Source organism: Pongo abelii, chromosome 20, assembly GCF_028885655.2.
Source record: "Pongo abelii isolate AG06213 chromosome 20, NHGRI_mPonAbe1-v2.0_pri, whole genome shotgun sequence".
Classification (NCBI taxonomy): Eukaryota; Metazoa; Chordata; class Mammalia; order Primates; family Hominidae; genus Pongo; species Pongo abelii.
Window position 1 is genome coordinate 44120864 of NC_072005.2, and position 17569 is coordinate 44138432.

At 53.1% G+C, this 17569-nt stretch overlaps 1 protein-coding gene across 3 annotated transcripts in view; it reads left to right on the plus strand.

Moving 5' to 3' along the window:
* RYR1 (ryanodine receptor 1) overlaps positions 1-17569 on the plus strand; it is a 148656-nt gene that overhangs the window by 76302 nt on the left and 54785 nt on the right. For all 3 annotated transcript variants that reach the window (XM_054540360.2, XM_063720078.1, XM_063720079.1), the window contains exons 65-79: positions 238-570; positions 2123-2363; positions 5308-5395; positions 5497-5589; positions 7587-7757; positions 9255-9314; positions 9909-10046; positions 10564-10676; positions 10857-10953; positions 11207-11313; positions 14769-14820; positions 14950-15015; positions 16875-16974; positions 17295-17374; positions 17470-17546. In XM_054540360.2, coding sequence (XP_054396335.2) covers positions 238-570; positions 2123-2363; positions 5308-5395; positions 5497-5589; positions 7587-7757; positions 9255-9314; positions 9909-10046; positions 10564-10676; positions 10857-10953; positions 11207-11313; positions 14769-14820; positions 14950-15015; positions 16875-16974; positions 17295-17374; positions 17470-17546 — 1816 coding nt within the window. The remainder of the gene's footprint in view (positions 1-237; positions 571-2122; positions 2364-5307; positions 5396-5496; positions 5590-7586; positions 7758-9254; positions 9315-9908; positions 10047-10563; positions 10677-10856; positions 10954-11206; positions 11314-14768; positions 14821-14949; positions 15016-16874; positions 16975-17294; positions 17375-17469; positions 17547-17569) is intronic.

Consider the following 17569-nt stretch of genomic DNA (forward strand, 5'->3'; position numbering starts at 1 on the left):
GAGATTTTAGGGAGCAGACAGGCTCGGGGGTGTGAAGTGTTTGCGGGGCCACTGAGTTTCAATGCGAGGGCTGGGAGAGGTAGTTGGGTTGGAGGGTGAGATGGGAGGAATAGGGTTTGGGAGACTGTTTAAGGGGGGTGGCAGTTCAATGGTGTCTGATGTATTGCGGGGGAGGCCAGGGCTTTGAGGTCTGGGGGTGATGACTTGACATTCCCTGCCCCCGTCCCTGTACCCCAGTCCTGGGGCTCCCCAACAGCGTGGAGGAGATGTGTCCCGACATCCCGGTGCTGGAGCGGCTCATGGCAGACATCGGGGGGCTGGCTGAGTCAGGAGCCCGCTACACAGAGATGCCGCATGTCATCGAGATCACGCTGCCCATGCTATGCAGCTACCTGCCCCGATGGTGGGAGCGCGGGCCCGAGGCACCCCCTCCCGCCCTGCCCGCCGGCACCCCCCCACCCTGCACAGCTGTCACCTCTGACCACCTCAACTCCCTGCTGGGGAATATCCTGAGAATCATCGTCAACAACCTGGGCATTGATGAGGCCTCCTGGATGAAGCGACTGGCTGGTGGGTCGGGGGGCACTGGGCCTCTGAGGGGTGGGTCAGCAGCCTGGGCTCCCTTGGCAGATGGTCTGAAAGGGAGACCCATGGTCCCTTCAGAGTTGGGAGGAGTCAGAGTGTAGGTTTTTTCAGCATCAAAAGACCAGGGGTCAGCTGGGCACAGTGGCTCACAACTGTAACACCAACACTTTGGGAGGCCAAGGTGGGAGGATCAGTTGAGGCCAACCATCTGAGACCAGCCTAGGTAACACAGCATGACCCCATCTCTTTAAAAAAAAAAACAAAAAAAAAAACACTTTTTTTAATTAGCCAGGTGTGGTGGCACACGCTTATAGTCCCAGCTACTTGGGAGGCTGAGGCAGGAGGATCTCTTGAGCCCAGGAGTTGGAGGCTGCAGTGAGCTGTGATTGCACCACTGCACTCCAGCCTGGGTGACAGAGTGAGATACTCTCTGAAAACAAACAAACAAAACAAAAGGAAAGAAAGAAAGAAGGAAGGATGGAGGGAGGGAGGGAGGGAAAAAAAGGAAGGAAAGAAGGAAGGAAGGAAGAAAGGAAGGAAGAAAAGAGAAGAAAAGAAAAGAAAAGAGGATCCTCAAAGGGTTAGGTTTCCTGATTCAGAAGTTTCATGTCAGGGCCAGGCACGATGGCTCATGCCTGTAATCCCAGCACTTTGAGAGGCCAAGGTGGGTGGATCACTTGAGACCAGGAGTTCAAGACTAGCCTGGGCAACGTGATGAAATCTCACCTCTATTATTTAAAAAAAAAAAAAAGTATTTGTGTAAGGAAACAGATTGTAGATCAGGGTCAACCTAGAAATCAGGAGCTGGGATCAGAGGCCAGGGTCAGGGGCCAGAGGCTGAGGCAAGAAGCCCATTCACGACCTTGGGGTCATAGCCAGAAATCACATAGTGAGGTAAGAGTCTGGGTATGGTCCAGATCAGAGGTTAAAGATTGGGGTCAGGGATCATGCTAGTTAAGGGTGAGGTAACAGGCCAGGTGCAGTGGCTCACGCCTGTAATCCCAGCACTTTGGGAGGCCGAGGCGGGTGGATCTCCTGCGGTCAGGAGTTCGAGACCAGCCTGACCAACATGGTGAAACCCTGTCTCTACCAAAAATACAAAAGTTAGCTGGGTGTGGTGGCAGACGCCTGTAATCCCAGCTACTCAGGGGGCTGAGGCAGGAAAATCGCTTGAACTCGGGAGGCGGAGGTTGCAATGAGCCGAGATTGCGCCATTGCACTCCAGCCTGGGCGACAAGAGTGAAACTCTGTCTCAAAAAAAAAAAAGTGAGGTAACAGGTGAGGCTTCAGTTGTTGGGGGTCAGAGGTCAGGGATTTGTGCCAGGCTGGGGTCACAGGATAGGGACTGGGTCTTAGGTTCAGGTTAGAGGCTATGGCTGGGATCAGTGTTCAGGGACTATATCCAAGGTTAGGGTCAGGCTGGGGTCAAATGGCAGCTGCTAGGTTGGAGATGCTGTTTGGGAGTTGGGCTAGGAACAGAGTTTGGGGCCTGTGTCGGAGGCCGAAGGTGGCATCGGAGCCCATTGCACCCCTGCAGTGTTCGCACAGCCCATCGTGAGCCGTGCACGGCCGGAGCTCCTGCAGTCCCACTTCATACCAACTATTGGGCGGCTGCGCAAGAGGGCAGGGAAGGTGGTGTCCGAGGAGGAGCAGCTGCGCCTGGAGGCCAAGGCTGAGGCCCAGGAGGGCGAGCTGCTGGTGCGGGACGAGTTCTCCGTGCTCTGCCGGGACCTGTACGCCCTGTATCCACTGCTCATCCGCTATGTGGACAACAACAGGTCAGCGGCGCCCCGCCGTCCCCATGCCCTCCACCCCGACCTCCTGCATCCTCCAGCCCCATCTGATCTCCGCCTCCTGACTGGCTAGATACTTCTTCCAATGCTCTGGCCCCTTCTGGCTTTGAGCGCATTGGCCCAGCGACACCCAGCCCACTTGTTTCTTTTTGTTTTTGGTTTTTGGGGTTTTTTTGTTTTTTTTTGAGACAGAGCCTCGCTTTGTTGCCCAGGCTGGAATGCAGTGGCGTGATCTCGGCTCACTTTAACCTCCACCTCCTGGGTTCAAGTGATTCTCCTGCCTCAGCCTCCCCAGTAGCTAGGATTACAGGTGCATGCCACCACGCCCAGCTAAGTTTTGTATTTTTAGTAGAGACAGATTTTCACCATGTTAACCAGGCTGGTCTTGAACTCTTGACCTCATGATCTGCCTGCCTCGGCCTCCCAAAGTGCTGGGATTACAGTTGTGAGCCAACGCACCTGGCCAGTGTGATTTTTTTAAAATCATTCTCCTAATGCTGGACATTTAGATTGTGTCGATTTCTTTGTCACTATGTACAACACTGTAAGGAACAGTTTGCTTTTTTTTTTTTTTAATTGAGACAGGGTCTCGCTCTGTTGCCCAGGCTGGAGTGCTGTGGCATGATCATGGCTTACTGCAGCCTCGGTTCCCGGGCTCAAGCGATCCTCTGCTTCTGCCCCTGAGTAGCTGGGATTATAGGCTCACACCAACATGCTCGGCTAATTCTTGTATTTTTATGGGGTCTCACTATGTTGCCCAGGTTGGTCTCGAATTCCTGGGGTCAAGTGATCCTCCCACCTCAGCCTCCCAAAGTGTTGGGATTACAGAAGTGAGCCACCACACTTAGCTGCTTTTTTAACATAACAATACACCATGAAAGACATATAGGCTGGGTATGGTGGCTCATGCCTATAATCCCAGCACTTTGGGAGGCCGAGGTGGGCGGATCACCTGAGGTCAGGCGTTTGAGACCAGCCTGGCCAACATGACGAAACCCTGTCTCTACAAAAAAAGAAAACAAATACAAAAATAAGGGATGGTGACACACACCTGTAGTCCTGGCCTCAGGCTAGGACTGGGAGGCTGAGGTGGGAGGATCGTTTGAGCCCAGGAGGTCAAAGCTGCAGTGAACTATGATCACACTGCTGCACTCCAACCTGGGCAACAGAGATAGACCCTGTCTCAATAAGGTTTTTTTGTTTTTTTTTAAAATACAAGTAAATGAGTAAAATAAAATATGTGAACCTACTTAGATTCTGACCCTGTCTCAAAAAAAAAAGAAATTTTATGCTGGGTGCAGTGGCTCATGCCTGTAATCCCAGCACTTTGGGTGGCCAAAGAGAGTGGATCACTTGAGCTCAGAAGTTTGAGACCAGCCTGGGCAACATGGAAAACCCTGTCTCTACTAAAAATACAAAAATTAGCCAGGCGTGGTGGCGCATAGCTGTAGTCCCAGCTAAGTACTCCTGAGTGGGAGGCTGAGGCAGGAGAATCACTTGAACCTGGGAGGTGGAGGTTGCAGTGAGCTGAGATCACACCACTGCACTCCAGCCTGGGCGACAGAGCGAGACCCTGTCTCAAAAAAGAAAAAAAGAAATTTTTTTTTCTTGAGATGGAGTCTTACTCTGTCGCCCAGGCTGGAGTGCAGTGGTGCAATCTCTGCTCACTGCAAGCTCCCCCTCCTGGGTTCACACCATTCTCCTGCGTCAGCCTCCCAAGTAGCTAGGACCATAGGCGCCTGCCACCACACCTGGCTAATTTTTTTGTATTTTTTATTAGAGAGGAGGTTTCACCGTGTTAGCCAGGATGGTCTCGATCTCCTGACCTCGTGATCTGCCCGCCTCAGCCTCCCAAAGTGCTGGGATTACAGGCGTGAGCCACTGCGCCCGGTTGAAAGAAATTTTTTTTAAAAGTTTTTAGCCTAGAAGTTAGAATAAGGATGATTTTTCAGGAGGAGGAAGGGGGAGTGGCTGGGAGGGGCCATGATAGTACTTTCAGGGACCAGAAATGTCCTATTTCTTGACTTTGGTGGTGGCTACACAAGTGTGTTCACTTTGTGATAATTCACCAGGTTGAAACTTCTTAATATGTAGGTTATATAATACATATGTATGTATCATGTGTGTGTATGTATTGCATGTATGTATTATATTTATGTATTTCGATGAAAAGTTTAGACAAAGAGAAAGTTTTTTAAAAAAGGAATAGTCAGGCCAGGGAAGGTGGCTCACACCTGTAATCCCAGCATTTTGAGAGGTCAGGGAAAGAGGATCTCTCGAGCCCAGGAGTTCAAGACCAGCCTGGACAACCTAGGGAGACCCTCTTGCTACAAAAAATAAAATAAAAAATTAGCCAGGCATGGGCATGGTGATGTGCACCTGTAGTCCCAGCTACTCAGGGAGGCTGAAGTGGGAGGATCACTTAAGCCTGGGAGGTTGAGGTTGCAGTGAGTGGAGATCGCATCACTATACTCCAGCCTGACAGATCGAGACCCTGTCTCAGAAAGAAAGAAAGAAAGAGAGAGAGAAAGAGAGAGAGAATGGATCGTTAAAAAATTTTAAATGTTCGGCTGGGCACAGTGGCTCACACCTGTAATCCCAGCACTTTGGGAGGCCGAGGTGGATGGATCACCTAAGGTCAGGAGTTCAAGACCAGCCTGGCCAACATGGTGAAACCCTGTCTCTACTAAAAATACAAAAATTAGCCAGGCGTGGTGTCAGCTGTAGTCCCAGCTACTCGGGAGGCTGAGACAGAGAAAAAAAAATTTTTTAATGTTCATCTGAATGGCCAGATGACCCTAGAAACCCAATCCCTCTGACTGGATGTCTCCTGGTCCCCATCTCCTCTTCCAAGATCTCTCTCTGGGCAGCCCCCTTCCCTGGGATCCCCACCCCCTCCCTCACCTCCCCTCCCCTCCCCTGACCCCAGGGCGCAGTGGCTGACGGAGCCGAATCCCAGCGCAGAGGAGCTGTTCAGGATGGTGGGCGAGATCTTCATCTACTGGTCCAAGTCCCACGTGAGTGCCCACCCCGACCACCCTCCCCACAACCAGAGGAGCCGCAGCCCACAGGTGCCTGCCTTCACCTGTCTGATCTCCAACACTGCTTCCCCCACCAGAACTTCAAGCGCGAGGAGCAGAACTTTGTGGTCCAGAACGAGATCAACAACATGTCCTTCCTGACTGCTGACAACAAGAGCAAAATGGCTAAGGTCGGGGCTTGGTTCCGGGAGGAGAACTTGGCAGAGAGGGCGGGAGCATCCTCTAGGGCTTCCTACCTGGCCTGTCCTCACCCAGCCAGCCCGTCCTGGGTGCATTCCCTACAGCCCTCAGAGCAGCCCCTCTTACCTCCTCTCCCTCTCCCTTCCTCCCCAGCTCCTTCCTCCTCCAATATCTTCTTCCTCCTCCCATCTCCCTCCTCCTCTCCATCTCCCTCTTCTCTCATCCCTGTCTCCTTCCTCCTCCTGTATCTTCTTCCTCCTCCCATCTCCCTCCCCTCCATTTTCTTCTCTAAGCCTCTCTCTCTTCCCATCTCCCTCCTCCTCCTCCTCCCCATTTTCCCCCTCTTCCATTTCTTTCTTCCTCTCCCCATTACCCCATCTCCTGCTTTCCTCCCTATCCTTCTCAGAACTGCCCTCCTCAGGTCCCAGAGAATGACCCCCCCACCCCGAGCCAAGGCCTGGAAATACCCAGCTAGAGAATACATGGCAGGTGGGGCAGAGGAGGTGGGGTGCTGGCAACTTGGAGTTGGGCCTGGGCTTCTCTGCGGGGCTGGGGTAACCCTTCTTGTCTCTGTCTGCGGTCCGGTGAAGCAGGCGGGAGATATACAGGTCAGCCCCACATCTGGGACCTTCCGCATGTCTCTTGGCTAATGCCCTCTTCCCCCAGCCTCTGTACCCCCCAACCCGGAGAAAACCCCTGCTTCTGTTCCCCACCCCTGTCCTCCCCTCCCAGCCCCGACCCATCCTCCTTCCCTTCCCTTCCCTCCCCACCACCCCCATCCATTCCCATCCCAACCCTCAGCTTTTGGCAATTTGACTTCTTTTCTTTTTTTTTTTTTTGGACTTTTGTTCCCAAAAAAAAAAAGAAAAAAAGAGCAACTCTCAGCTTTTACCAAAGCATCGTGGGCTGAGGTCGAGGGTAATGGGGGTGGGAGAAGCACGTGGAGCATGGTTGGGGAGGGGGCAGCACCCTCGCCGTGCGGTGGTTTAAAGCTTGGGCTCTGGACTGTATGGACTGGGGTTAGAATCCTGTCTTGATAGTTAGCCATGTGACCTTGGGGTCATCCTTTTGAGCCTCTGAGGGCATCCAGCCAGCGGCCCCCACCCCAGCGCTCTGCGAGGACTCAGGGAGAAGCTGCATGTGTGGCCTGCAGCAGTGCCTGGCACAGGGGTCATGCTCAAAGTTGCCAGCCGGCGTGGATGTGGCTCTGCCCAAAAGCTTGTCATCGGAGCTTCTTGTTGGCATGACTGGGGTGGCCCTGGCCCCGGGTCTGCACCCAAGGCTCCAGAACATGGCCGTGGGACTCTGTGCCCCATGTCTCTGCTTCCAGATCTTTCTGGATGTCTCTTGCATCTTTGGTCTTCCTGTCTCCTTGTCTTTTTCAGTCTCTCAGTGTGTTTTTCTTGCAACTTCTCGTCTCTTGAACTCTTTGTGGACCTGCATCTTTGTTTCATTCTTGAGAACTCGGTCTTGGGATGTGAAGTGTGGGGTTGTGCATGCTGTGGAGGGGGTATTGTACTGGGGTTCCTAGGGGATTCTGGAAGAGGACTGCTAGAAGTTGAGACAGGCCCAGAACTGGGGAAAATCTGGATGGGCCTGGGTTAGAAATTGGAGCCAGGCAAGCATAGTGGTATGTGCCTGTAGTCCCAGCTACTTGGGAGGCTGAGGCAGGAGGATCACTTGAAGCCAGGAGTTCAAGTCCAAAGTGGGCAACATGGCAAGACACCATCTCTAAAAATAAATTTGTTTAAAAAACAAGAAACTGGGAATTTGGGTTGTGGGCTTGGGTCTGGAGGGTCTCCGGTCACGGCTGCAGGCCTGAAGTGTAGAGTCAGCAAGTCTGGGGTGGAAATTGAGGTGTCGTCGGTGGTTGGGGAGGGAGTGCCTGGTGTCTAGACTGGGGCCTGGGGTGTGGATGATGGCCGTGGGTTGGGGCTGAGGCATGGGATTAGGGCTTGGGCTGGTGCTGAGCCCTGTGTCCCCACAGTCCGGTGGCTCGGACCAGGAACGCACCAAGAAGAAGCGCCGGGGGGACCGGTACTCTGTGCGGACGTCACTGATCGTGGCCACACTAAAGAAGATGCTGCCCATCGGCCTGAATATGTGTGCGCCCACCGACCAAGACCTCATCACGCTGGCCAAGACCCGCTACGCCCTGGTGCCTGCCCAGCCCCGTCCTCGGAACCTTCCAGGATGCCGCCCGGCACCCACTGAACCCCTGGGACCCTAGGGAACAACCACTATCCCACTGAGCCCCCCAGGTCCCTGGGAGCCTTCCTTTCAGACCCCACTGAGTTCTTTTCCAGGACGCTGAGGACTCACTGAGCCCCTGGGATGCCTTGAGGACCCCGTTCAAGATATTGCCAGGGCACCACAGACCCAAGAGCCCTCACCGAAACCTAGAAAAGCTCTAGGACCCCTGGGACCCGCATGAGGACTGCAGGACCCCACTGCCCCCCCCCCCACTGGACCATGCCAAACCTGCTGAGACGCTGAGAGTCCCCCCAACAAGATGAGTCCCTGAGATCCTCTGAACCCTCCACCAAGGCCCCTTTAAGCCCCTTGGGACCTACTGAGACCCTCATAACCCCTCCTTCCCTCCCTGCCAAGACTGAATCTCTGGGTTCCCACTGAGCCCTCAGCTCACCATCCCTTTCCTTCAGGACTCTGCTGATACCTGGGCCCTGTTGATGCCCAGCTAAGCCCCCAAGACTCTCAGGGGCTCAGGGAGCCCTGTGACCCTGAGTAACTCCCCAGGATCCATGAACCCCATCCCCAGGACTGTACCCAAACCTCTGAGGTCTCAACTGTCCTGGAGACTAAAATATCCCGGCCCTAGAACCTCTTAAGCTCGCTGGTATATCAAGGAGGCCTCCTGGGACCCCACTTACCCCTTGTGTAGGACAACAAGGACAATCTCCCTCCTCTCTGATCCTTTCCAGCTTCAGGGGCTCTAAGGAACCCTCCCAGGATTCTGCCCCAAGACCCCTATAGCCCTTTCCCCAGTACCACACCAACACCCTGACAACCTACTAACCCCCTGGACCCCTAAAGACCACCGACTTCTCCCCTGCTACCACCAGGACACCCCTTCCCTCAGAACCTCAGGCACCTCCCAGGACTGCTGAGTCCTGCCAGGACCCCAGAGAGCCCTCCAGGGCTCCATGGACCCCTCACCTTGGTCCTTGAGGGCTCCCCGTCCTGGAACCCCAGTGAACCCCCACCCTGCTGATGCCCCCTTTGGCCCCTGTGTAACCAGTGACTCAGCTGACCTACCTGATCCCCCATGACCTCTGCTGACCCCTTCTAATCTTCAAAGACTCCCTGCCCCACTCTGACCCCCCAGTCATCCCTCTTTGGCCATATTTGACCTTTGATGAAATCCTCTTGTCACCCTCTGCCTCCTCTTCCCAGACCCCCATGAGGCCCCTCGATCCTTACTGTATCTTCAAGGTGACTCGGTGACCCTCTGGCCCCTCTAGGACCCCGTCTGACCCCTGTCAACCTCTGCATCCTTTTGTTTCTCTCAGACCCCCCCCCCCACCCCAGAAAAACCTCTTCAGTTCCTGGGTTGCTGGGCCTGGAAGGAAAGGGTTGTGGGTCAGGGAGGAGGATGGGACCTCCAGAGTGACCCAGCCTGGCCCTGTCTCCCCAGAAAGACACAGATGAGGAGGTCCGGGAATTTCTGCACAACAACCTTCACCTTCAGGGAAAGGTATGCCTCCTTCGTCTGCAAGCAAAAGAAGCAAGTTAGAAAGTAACCACAATATTAGCGAAGGTTTGAGCATCTACCAAAGACCAGCCATCGAAGAAAGACCTCAAAGGTCAGGAGTTTGAGACCAGCCTGGCCAACGTAGCGAAACCATGTTTCTACTAAAAATACAACAATTAGGCCGGGCACAATGGCTCATGCCTGTAATCCCAACACTTTGGAAGGCCAAGGCGGGCAGATCACCTGAGGTTAGGAGTTCGAGACCAGCCTGGCCAACATGGTGAAACTCTGTCTCTACTAAAAGTACAAAATTAGCCAGGTGTGATGGCGGGTGCCTGTAGTCCCGGCTACTCGGGAGGCTGAAGCAGGAGAATCGCTTGAGCCCAGGAGGCAGAGGTTGCAGTGAGCTGAGATCGCACCACTGTATTCCAGCCTGGGTGATGGGGCGAGGCTCCGTCTCAAAACAAAAAGATGAAGAAGAAGAAAGGCCTCAACGTGCACTCACCCATTGAGTCCTCCCAAAAACGGAAAAGGGACATCCGGCGGACACTGTGGGAAGGGTCCCTCACGCCGGCCACTCCTCCTTCCTCCCCTCAGGTCGAAGGCTCCCCGTCTCTGCGCTGGCAGATGGCCCTGTACCGGGGCGTCCCGGGTCGCGAGGAGGACGCCGATGACCCCGAGAAAATTGTGCGCAGAGTCCAGGAAGTGTCAGCCGTGCTCTACTACCTGGACCAGGTGGGTGGGGCCGGAGGGGTCTTTCTACTAGGTCTCTGGGCGGAGCCTGGCGGGGGGGAGGGGCTTCAAGAATGTGGGTGAGGTCTGGAGATGATTATTAAGTTTTGGGGCAGGGCAGGAGGTGGAGCCTTGAGTTTAAGGCGAGGCTTAGAATGGATCGGGGGAGGGGTCTGCTGCTTAATCTTGCATCTGGGGGCGGGACGGGGAAGGGGCAGATCTTTAGGTCTAGGGGTGGGGCCTAGAGGAGATGCGTTGAGTTCGTGGGCAGGGCGTTGGGTGGGTCGTAGAATTGGTCGTCGCCTGGGTCGTGGTCCTGGCTCTGTGGGACCACGCCTAGGATGGAAACTTAGGTCTGGAGGCGGAGTCAGGACCCTGACTCTGTTGGTGGAGACAAGGTTTTCTTCTGCCGTGTGAGTCTTACCCGATGGACTTCGGCACAGCTGGGCAGTTTCATCCAGGGCTGGGAGTGAGAGGAGCAGGGTCTGGGGATGTGACTGTCCCGCTATCCCCTCCCCAGACCGAGCACCCTTACAAGTCTAAGAAGGCCGTGTGGCACAAGCTTTTGTCCAAGCAGCGCCGGCGGGCAGTAGTGGCCTGTTTCCGTATGACGCCCCTGTACAACCTGCCCACGTAAGGCCCCCAGGGACAAGGGAAGCGTGAAGGCCTGCGGAGAAAGGGTGGCTGGAGAGTCTGGGGAATGGAGGGCCAACGTGATGGGGCCTTGGGGGTGGTTGGGGGCCGCAGGCGCATGGGAGGTCGGGAGGCACGGAGGAGGGCGCGTCCCAGTGACGTCACACCTCTCCCCTGCAGGCACCGGGCATGTAACATGTTCCTGGAGAGCTACAAGGCTGCATGGATCCTGACTGAAGACCACAGTTTTGAGGACCGCATGATAGATGACCTTTCAGTGAGCTGGGGCCCGCCTGGGGGAGTGGGGGGCGAGCTGGATAGGGCTGGGGCGGAGGCCACCCTTGGCACACCTCCGGGGGTCGTCCTCCACATCAAGGGGTATAGAAATGCCAGCCCCTGGCTTGAGTAGAACCAAAGTAGGGCGCAGGATGTGGGAAAAGAGAAAAAAAATCCAGACCAACAGGGACATGGGGGCGGTGATAGGAGGGGACTCTAGAAACCCTCTCCCTAAGCCTCCCCTCTCCCGCCAGAAAGCTGGGGAGCCGGAGGAGGAGGAGGAAGAGGTGGAAGAGAAGAAGCCAGACCCCCTGCACCAATTGGTCCTGCACTTCAGCCGCACTGCCCTGACGGAAAAGAGGTGAAGACTCTTCCCAGGGCCCCAGAAATGCCCCCAAGGTCCTGGGGCCACGCCCAGCCCAGCAGCTTCCCTGTGCCTCAGGAGAGGCCCTCCAGGTCCTGGGGGAGCCCAAGACAGAGGGATCTTTAAATGTCACTTTGCTGGTCAGGCACAGTGGCTCACGCCTGTAGTCCCAGCAATCTGGGAGGCCAAGGCAGGCAATCACTTGAGCCCAGGAGTTCAAGACCAGCCTGGCCAATATGGCAAAACCCCGTTTCTACAAAAATACAATAAATAGCCAGGCTTGGTGGTGGGCATTTGTAATCCCATCTACGCAGGAGGCTGAGGCAGAAGAATCGCTTGAACCCGGGAGGCGGAGGTTGCAGTGAGCCGAGATCATACCACTGCACTCCAGCCTGGGAGACAGAGCGAGACTCTGTCTCAAAAAGAAAAGAAAGGAAACGTAAATGTCACTTTGCTAGGACAGGCACAGCTACCATACATCGTTGCCTGGCTGAACACTTCACAAGGGCATCTCTGACGGATTCATATCACAGACAATGTAGATTAACTAGACTTTTCTAGAAGAAAGTGTCTTGCTCAAATAAAATCAGTATATTATGAAAAAAATCCATGTGTATGACAAATTTCCAACAGACAGAAGTAGTGGGGAGGTTTTCTCTAATTCCCTCAAAAGCTTCATGTGGGCTAATGACAGGCTTAGTAATAAATAATTGTGATGCAGATGGTGCAGCTGCTGCTGCTGCTGCTGACAATAGCAGGCAGCCATTCATCAAATGCTTATTATGTGTCAGGCACCAAGCTAAGCGGGGATATCTATATCCTCTCACTTAACCGTCACGCTGTGAGATGGATTATTGCAGCTCCTTTGTGTGGATAAGGGAATGAAGGCACAGGGATTTATTTTTCATTTGTTTCTTTTATTTATTTATTTATTTATTTATTTTTGAGATGGAGTCTTGCTCTGTCACCCAGGCTGGAGTGCAGTGGCACAATCTCAGCTCACTGCAACCTCCGCCTCCCAGGTTCAAGCAAGTGGGATTACAGGCGCCCACCACCACGCCCAGCTAATTTTTGTATTTTTAGTAGAGACAGGCTTTCACCATGTTGGCTATGCTTGTCTCAAACTCCTAACCTCAAGTGATCCTCCCGCCTCGGCCTCTCAAAGTGCTGAGACTACAGGCGTGAGCCACTGCACCTGGCCTATTTTTTTATTTTTTGAGAAAGTCTTGCTCTCTTGCCCAGGCTGGAATGCAGTGTCATATCATAGCTCAGTTCAGCTCAGACCCCCTACTTCACATCACCCCAGGCTCAAGAGATCCTCCTGCCTCAACCTCCTGAGTAGCTGGGACTACAGGCACGTGCCTCCATGCCTGGCTATTTATTTATTTATTTTTTTTTTGGTAGAGATGGGGGTCTCACTATGTTGCCCAGGCTGGTCTCAAACTCCTGAACTCAAGCAATCCTCCCCACTCAGCCTCCCAAAGTGTTGGGGTTACTGGCGTGAGCCACCGCGCCTGGCAGGGATTTATTTTTCTTACATAACGTGAAGTCAAGAGCTAAAGACTTCAGGACTGGGCAGTGGCACAGGGACAGTGACAGGGGCCCAGGGTCTTTCTAGCTTTCTGCTCTGCCCTTCTTAGCTTTTGTCTGTAGTCCTGGGTGGATGCTGCACTTCTAGGCATCACAGCCACATGCCAGGCAGAAAGAAGGAGAAAGGGTCCCCACTCTTCACCCTTAGCAAGGTCTTTGGTCTCTCTCTCTCTCTCTTTTTTTTTGAGACGGAGTTTTGCTCTTGTTGCCCAGGCTGGAGTGCAATGGCGCGATCTTGGCTCACTGCAATCTCCACCTCTTGGGTTCAAGCGATTCTTCTGCCTCAGCCTTCCAAGTAGCTGGGATTACAGGTGCATGCCATCATGCCCAGCTGTTTTTCTTTTTTCTTTCTCTTTTTTTTTTTTTTTTTTTGTATTTTTAGTAGAGACACGGTTTGCCATGTTGTCCAGGCTGGTCTCAAACTCCTGACTTCAGGTGATCTTGACCTGCCTCAGCCTCCCGAAGTGCTGGGATTACAGGCGTGAGCCACCATGCCCAGCCTTCTTTGGTCTCTTTATCTCTCTGGTGAGCTTCCACACAGATCTCATTGGCCAGAAATTCTGACATGAGGCCATCTCGGGCTGCAAGGTGATGAAGAATTTGAGCATCCCATTTTGCATCCTGTGGGAGAGCAATGGCTCTGGAGTTTGGCCATCCAAGTTGAGTCCCAGCGCAAGCTGTGTGATCCCAGCCAAGAAGGGTCTTTGTATCTTAGTTCCCCCACCTATAAAATAGGGCTAGTAACATACCCACCCAACTGGATAACTGTGAGGGTCAGTTTGTTAATATATACAAGGCACCTAGAACAGGCACTGACATGGTGTTAGTGTAAACACTCAGCAGGTGTTGGCCATTGTAGAGGAGACCCAAGCAGAAAGAGATTGGCCATACTTGTTATTGGGCTGACAGGTGGCAAGATGGCCCTGGGAGCTCCAGCCTTCCATCACTCCATTTTAGCATCCCCAGTGGAAAGGGAGTGCCTCCACCATTAGCTCCAGCAAACCTCACTGAATGGACTAGACGTGGTGGCTCACACCTGTAATCCCAGTACTTTGGGAGTCCAGGACTTCGAGACCAGCCTGGGCAACATAGCAAGACCCCGTCTCTACAAAAAAAATGGAAAAATTAGTCAGGTGTGGTGGTATGTGCCTGTAGTCCCAACTACTCAGGAGGCTGATGTGGGAGGATCACTTGAGCCTGGGAGGTTGAGGCTGCAGTAAGCCTTGATTGCACCACTGCACTCCAGCCTGGCCAACAGAGCAAGACCCTGTCTCAAAAACAAAATAAACAAAACAACAACTCCCAGAATGGATGTTGCTGGACAGCATGGACAACATGACCATTTCTTACCTGTCATCATGGCCACACAGATAAAAGTCCTCATTGGCCATACATTTGTCACAAGCCACCCTGGCAATGGCCACTCCAGCCACCTAAGTCATACAGCCTGAGCATGGGGAGGGTTGGCCCTCCAAAGGAAACCAGAAGCTCTTTTTTTTTTTTTTTTTTTTTGAGATGGAGTCTTGCTCTGTCACCCAGGCTGGAGTGCAGTGGTGCAATGTCAGCTCACTGCAACCTCTGCCTCCTGGGTTCAAGCAATTCTCCTGCCTCAGCCTCCCGAGTAGCTGGGATTACAGGCAAGCACGATCACGCCCAGCTAATTTTTTGTACTTTTAGTAGAGACGGGGTTTCACCATGTTGGCTAGGTTGGTTTCGAACTCCTGACCTCAAGTGATCTGCCTGCCTCAGCCTCCCAGAGTGTTGGGATTACAGGCATGAGCCACCGCACCCTGCCCAGAAGCTCTTATAAGATGGGGGTCCTCTCCACCGCGTCCTGACCACTCCCCTGCTTACTTCCCCAGCAAACTGGACGAGGATTACCTGTACATGGCCTATGCCGATATCATGGCAAAGGTGAGGCCCCACCCCCCTCATCTGGGGCAGATTTCCCTCTCCCCACCTGCAGTGCTTGTCCACAAAAAGGGCTGGGGCGGGATGGAGGGGTCTGCTTTGTTCATCCCTTAACTGATACCCCCTCCCCAGAGCTGCCACCTGGAGGAGGGAGGGGAGAACGGCGAAGGTGAAGAGGAGGTTGAGGTCTCTTTTGAGGTAGGTGGGCTCAGGAGGTCCTGGAGAGGAGGGATAGGGGACCCTGACTGCAGTCATCTCCCATTCATTCAGCATGTGTTCACAGAGCAAAGCTCTGGGAACACAGCAGTGACCAAGTCAGTCCACTGGGGAGACAGATACACCTACCAAACTAACACCACGGAGTGTGCACCGTGGTCATGGGGGAAGCTCAGGCAGAGGGGTCAGGGCCAAGATGGGGGAACCTCGGGGGGATAAAGCAGCCCAAACAAGGTGCGTGACCCAGCCTGCAGGAAAAGGAATCAGGGAGGGCTTCTCGGAGGAGGGGACTTCTGAGCAGAAGGATAAAAGGAGCCTGCCAGTTGAAGAAAAAGAGAAAAATGTTCTACGTAAGGAGAATATTATATGCCAAGGCCAGGCAGCAAGAAAGAGCTAGTAAATGTGCAATTCACCGATCCATTCATTCATTGAGACAGCAAGCATTTACTTCATAGTTTTCTTCACTGTTTCTGTGCCAGAGTCCCTTCTGGCATCTGCTGAAGACTTTCTCAGGAGCATGTTTTTAAATGTATAAAATGAATTCATAGCAGAGGAAACAAGTATTGAATAGCTATCAAAATATTTTAAAAATGAATTTGTGATCCAGTAATACTTGTACATTGTTAATCTATCAAATAAGATCTAAGGCTGGGCGCAGTGGCTCACACTTGTAATCCCAGCACTTTGGGAGGCCAAGGCGGGTGGATTACCTGAGGCCAGGAGTTCACGACCAGCCTGGCCAACATGGTGAAACCCCATCTCTACTAAAAATACAAAAATTAGCTGGGCATGGTGGTGCATACCTGTAATCCCAGCTACTCAGGAGGTTGAGGCAGGAGAATCGCTTGAACCCACGAGGTGGAAGTCACAGTGAGCCGAGATCACACCATTGCACTCCAGCCTGGGTGAGACTCCATCTCAAAAAAAAGAAAGAGATCTAGCAGTAGATCCAACAGCTACTATAATTGAGAAGTAGTGATGAACACAACTGATATTTAAAGACATCTTTAAGCCATTGTGAGTCAGTCTCTCTTCCTGGACCAAAAGAGCAGAATTTGAATAGGAAATGGTTCTAATTCTGCAACAGTAATGTGATATGGAATATACAGCAATAATAATGTGATATGGAAACATCCGTAATTTTTTTTTTTTGAGACAGAGTCTTGCTGTGTCGCCCAGGCTGGAGTGCAGTGGCGTGATCTCAGCTCACTGCAACCTCCACCTCCCGGGTTCAAGCAATTCTCCTGCCTCAGCCTCCCAAGTAGCTAGGACTACAGGCTCATGCCACCACGCCCGGCTAATTTTTTGTGTTTTTAGTAGAGGCAGGGTTTCACTGTGTTAGCTGGGATAGTCTTGACCTCTTGACCTCGTGATCTCCCCACCTCGGCCTCCCAAAGTACTGGGATTACAGACATGAGCCACCTTGCCCAGCCACATCTGTGATTTTTATTGGTGACAAAGCCACAGATTCTGCTAATATTGCTGTGATTATGGCTTCATCCATAAAGGAAGGAAATGCTACATTTCTGTTAGAGGGCGGAAAACATAAAAATATAACTTTTCATCATCCAAGTTCATAGATGGCCTGGAGGCCCATGGGCCCAAGTTAAGACTGCTGCATGCCCAGCTCTGATTTATGTAGATCTTGCCTAATGCCTAGCCCTGTGCTAGGTACAGGAGATACATTGAGGGTGTGAGCCCCAGGGGATGGAGGGAGCTCATGGTTGAAGGAGTGAGTTGTGGATGTGGCTGGAACAGGGAGGGCAGAAGTGAGAATGTGAGGGGGAAAGGCTGGGCTGGAAAGCCTGGACTTGCCCCCATGGGTCTGCCTCCCTTCCCAGGAGAAAGAGATGGAGAAGCAGAGGCTCTTGTACCAGCAAGCACGGCTGCACACCCGGGGAGCGGCCGAGATGGTGCTGCAGATGATCAGTGCCTGCAAAGGTGCCCCTCACATGTGCACTGGACTCTTCAAGTGCGCTCATCCTGACCTCACTCTTCCCGGCTCACCCATTCCCTGTGGACCCATTTGCCGCCCCTCAATGCCTGTGGTTTGCACGCACACCCCAGCCCTTGCAGCTTCCCCTTGCATACCTGCCTTGCAATTTCTCACTCATCCTTCAATCACGATCACTGCTGCATGCACACCTTGGCACACTCTTAAATCCCCTTCTCTCACATCCCTTGGGATGGCTGTTTTCTGGTGGGTGGAACACACTGCCTTCCAACTGGGTGGACCATCTTTTTTCTCCCACTCCCTCCAGGAGAGACAGGTGCCATGGTGTCCTCCACCCTGAAGCTGGGCATCTCCATCCTCAATGGAGGCAATGCTGAGGTCCAGCAGGTAACAGAGGCAAAGGGACTTCAGAAGAAGGCAAGGAGGGGTGAGAGGTTCCTGTGTGACTCCCAGTTCCTCCTCCCCTGCCTCCCTCTCTGCAGAAAATGCTGGATTATCTTAAGGACAAGAAGGAAGTTGGCTTCTTCCAGAGTATCCAGGCACTGATGCAAACATGCAGGTGGGTTCAAGTGGACCTCTTCT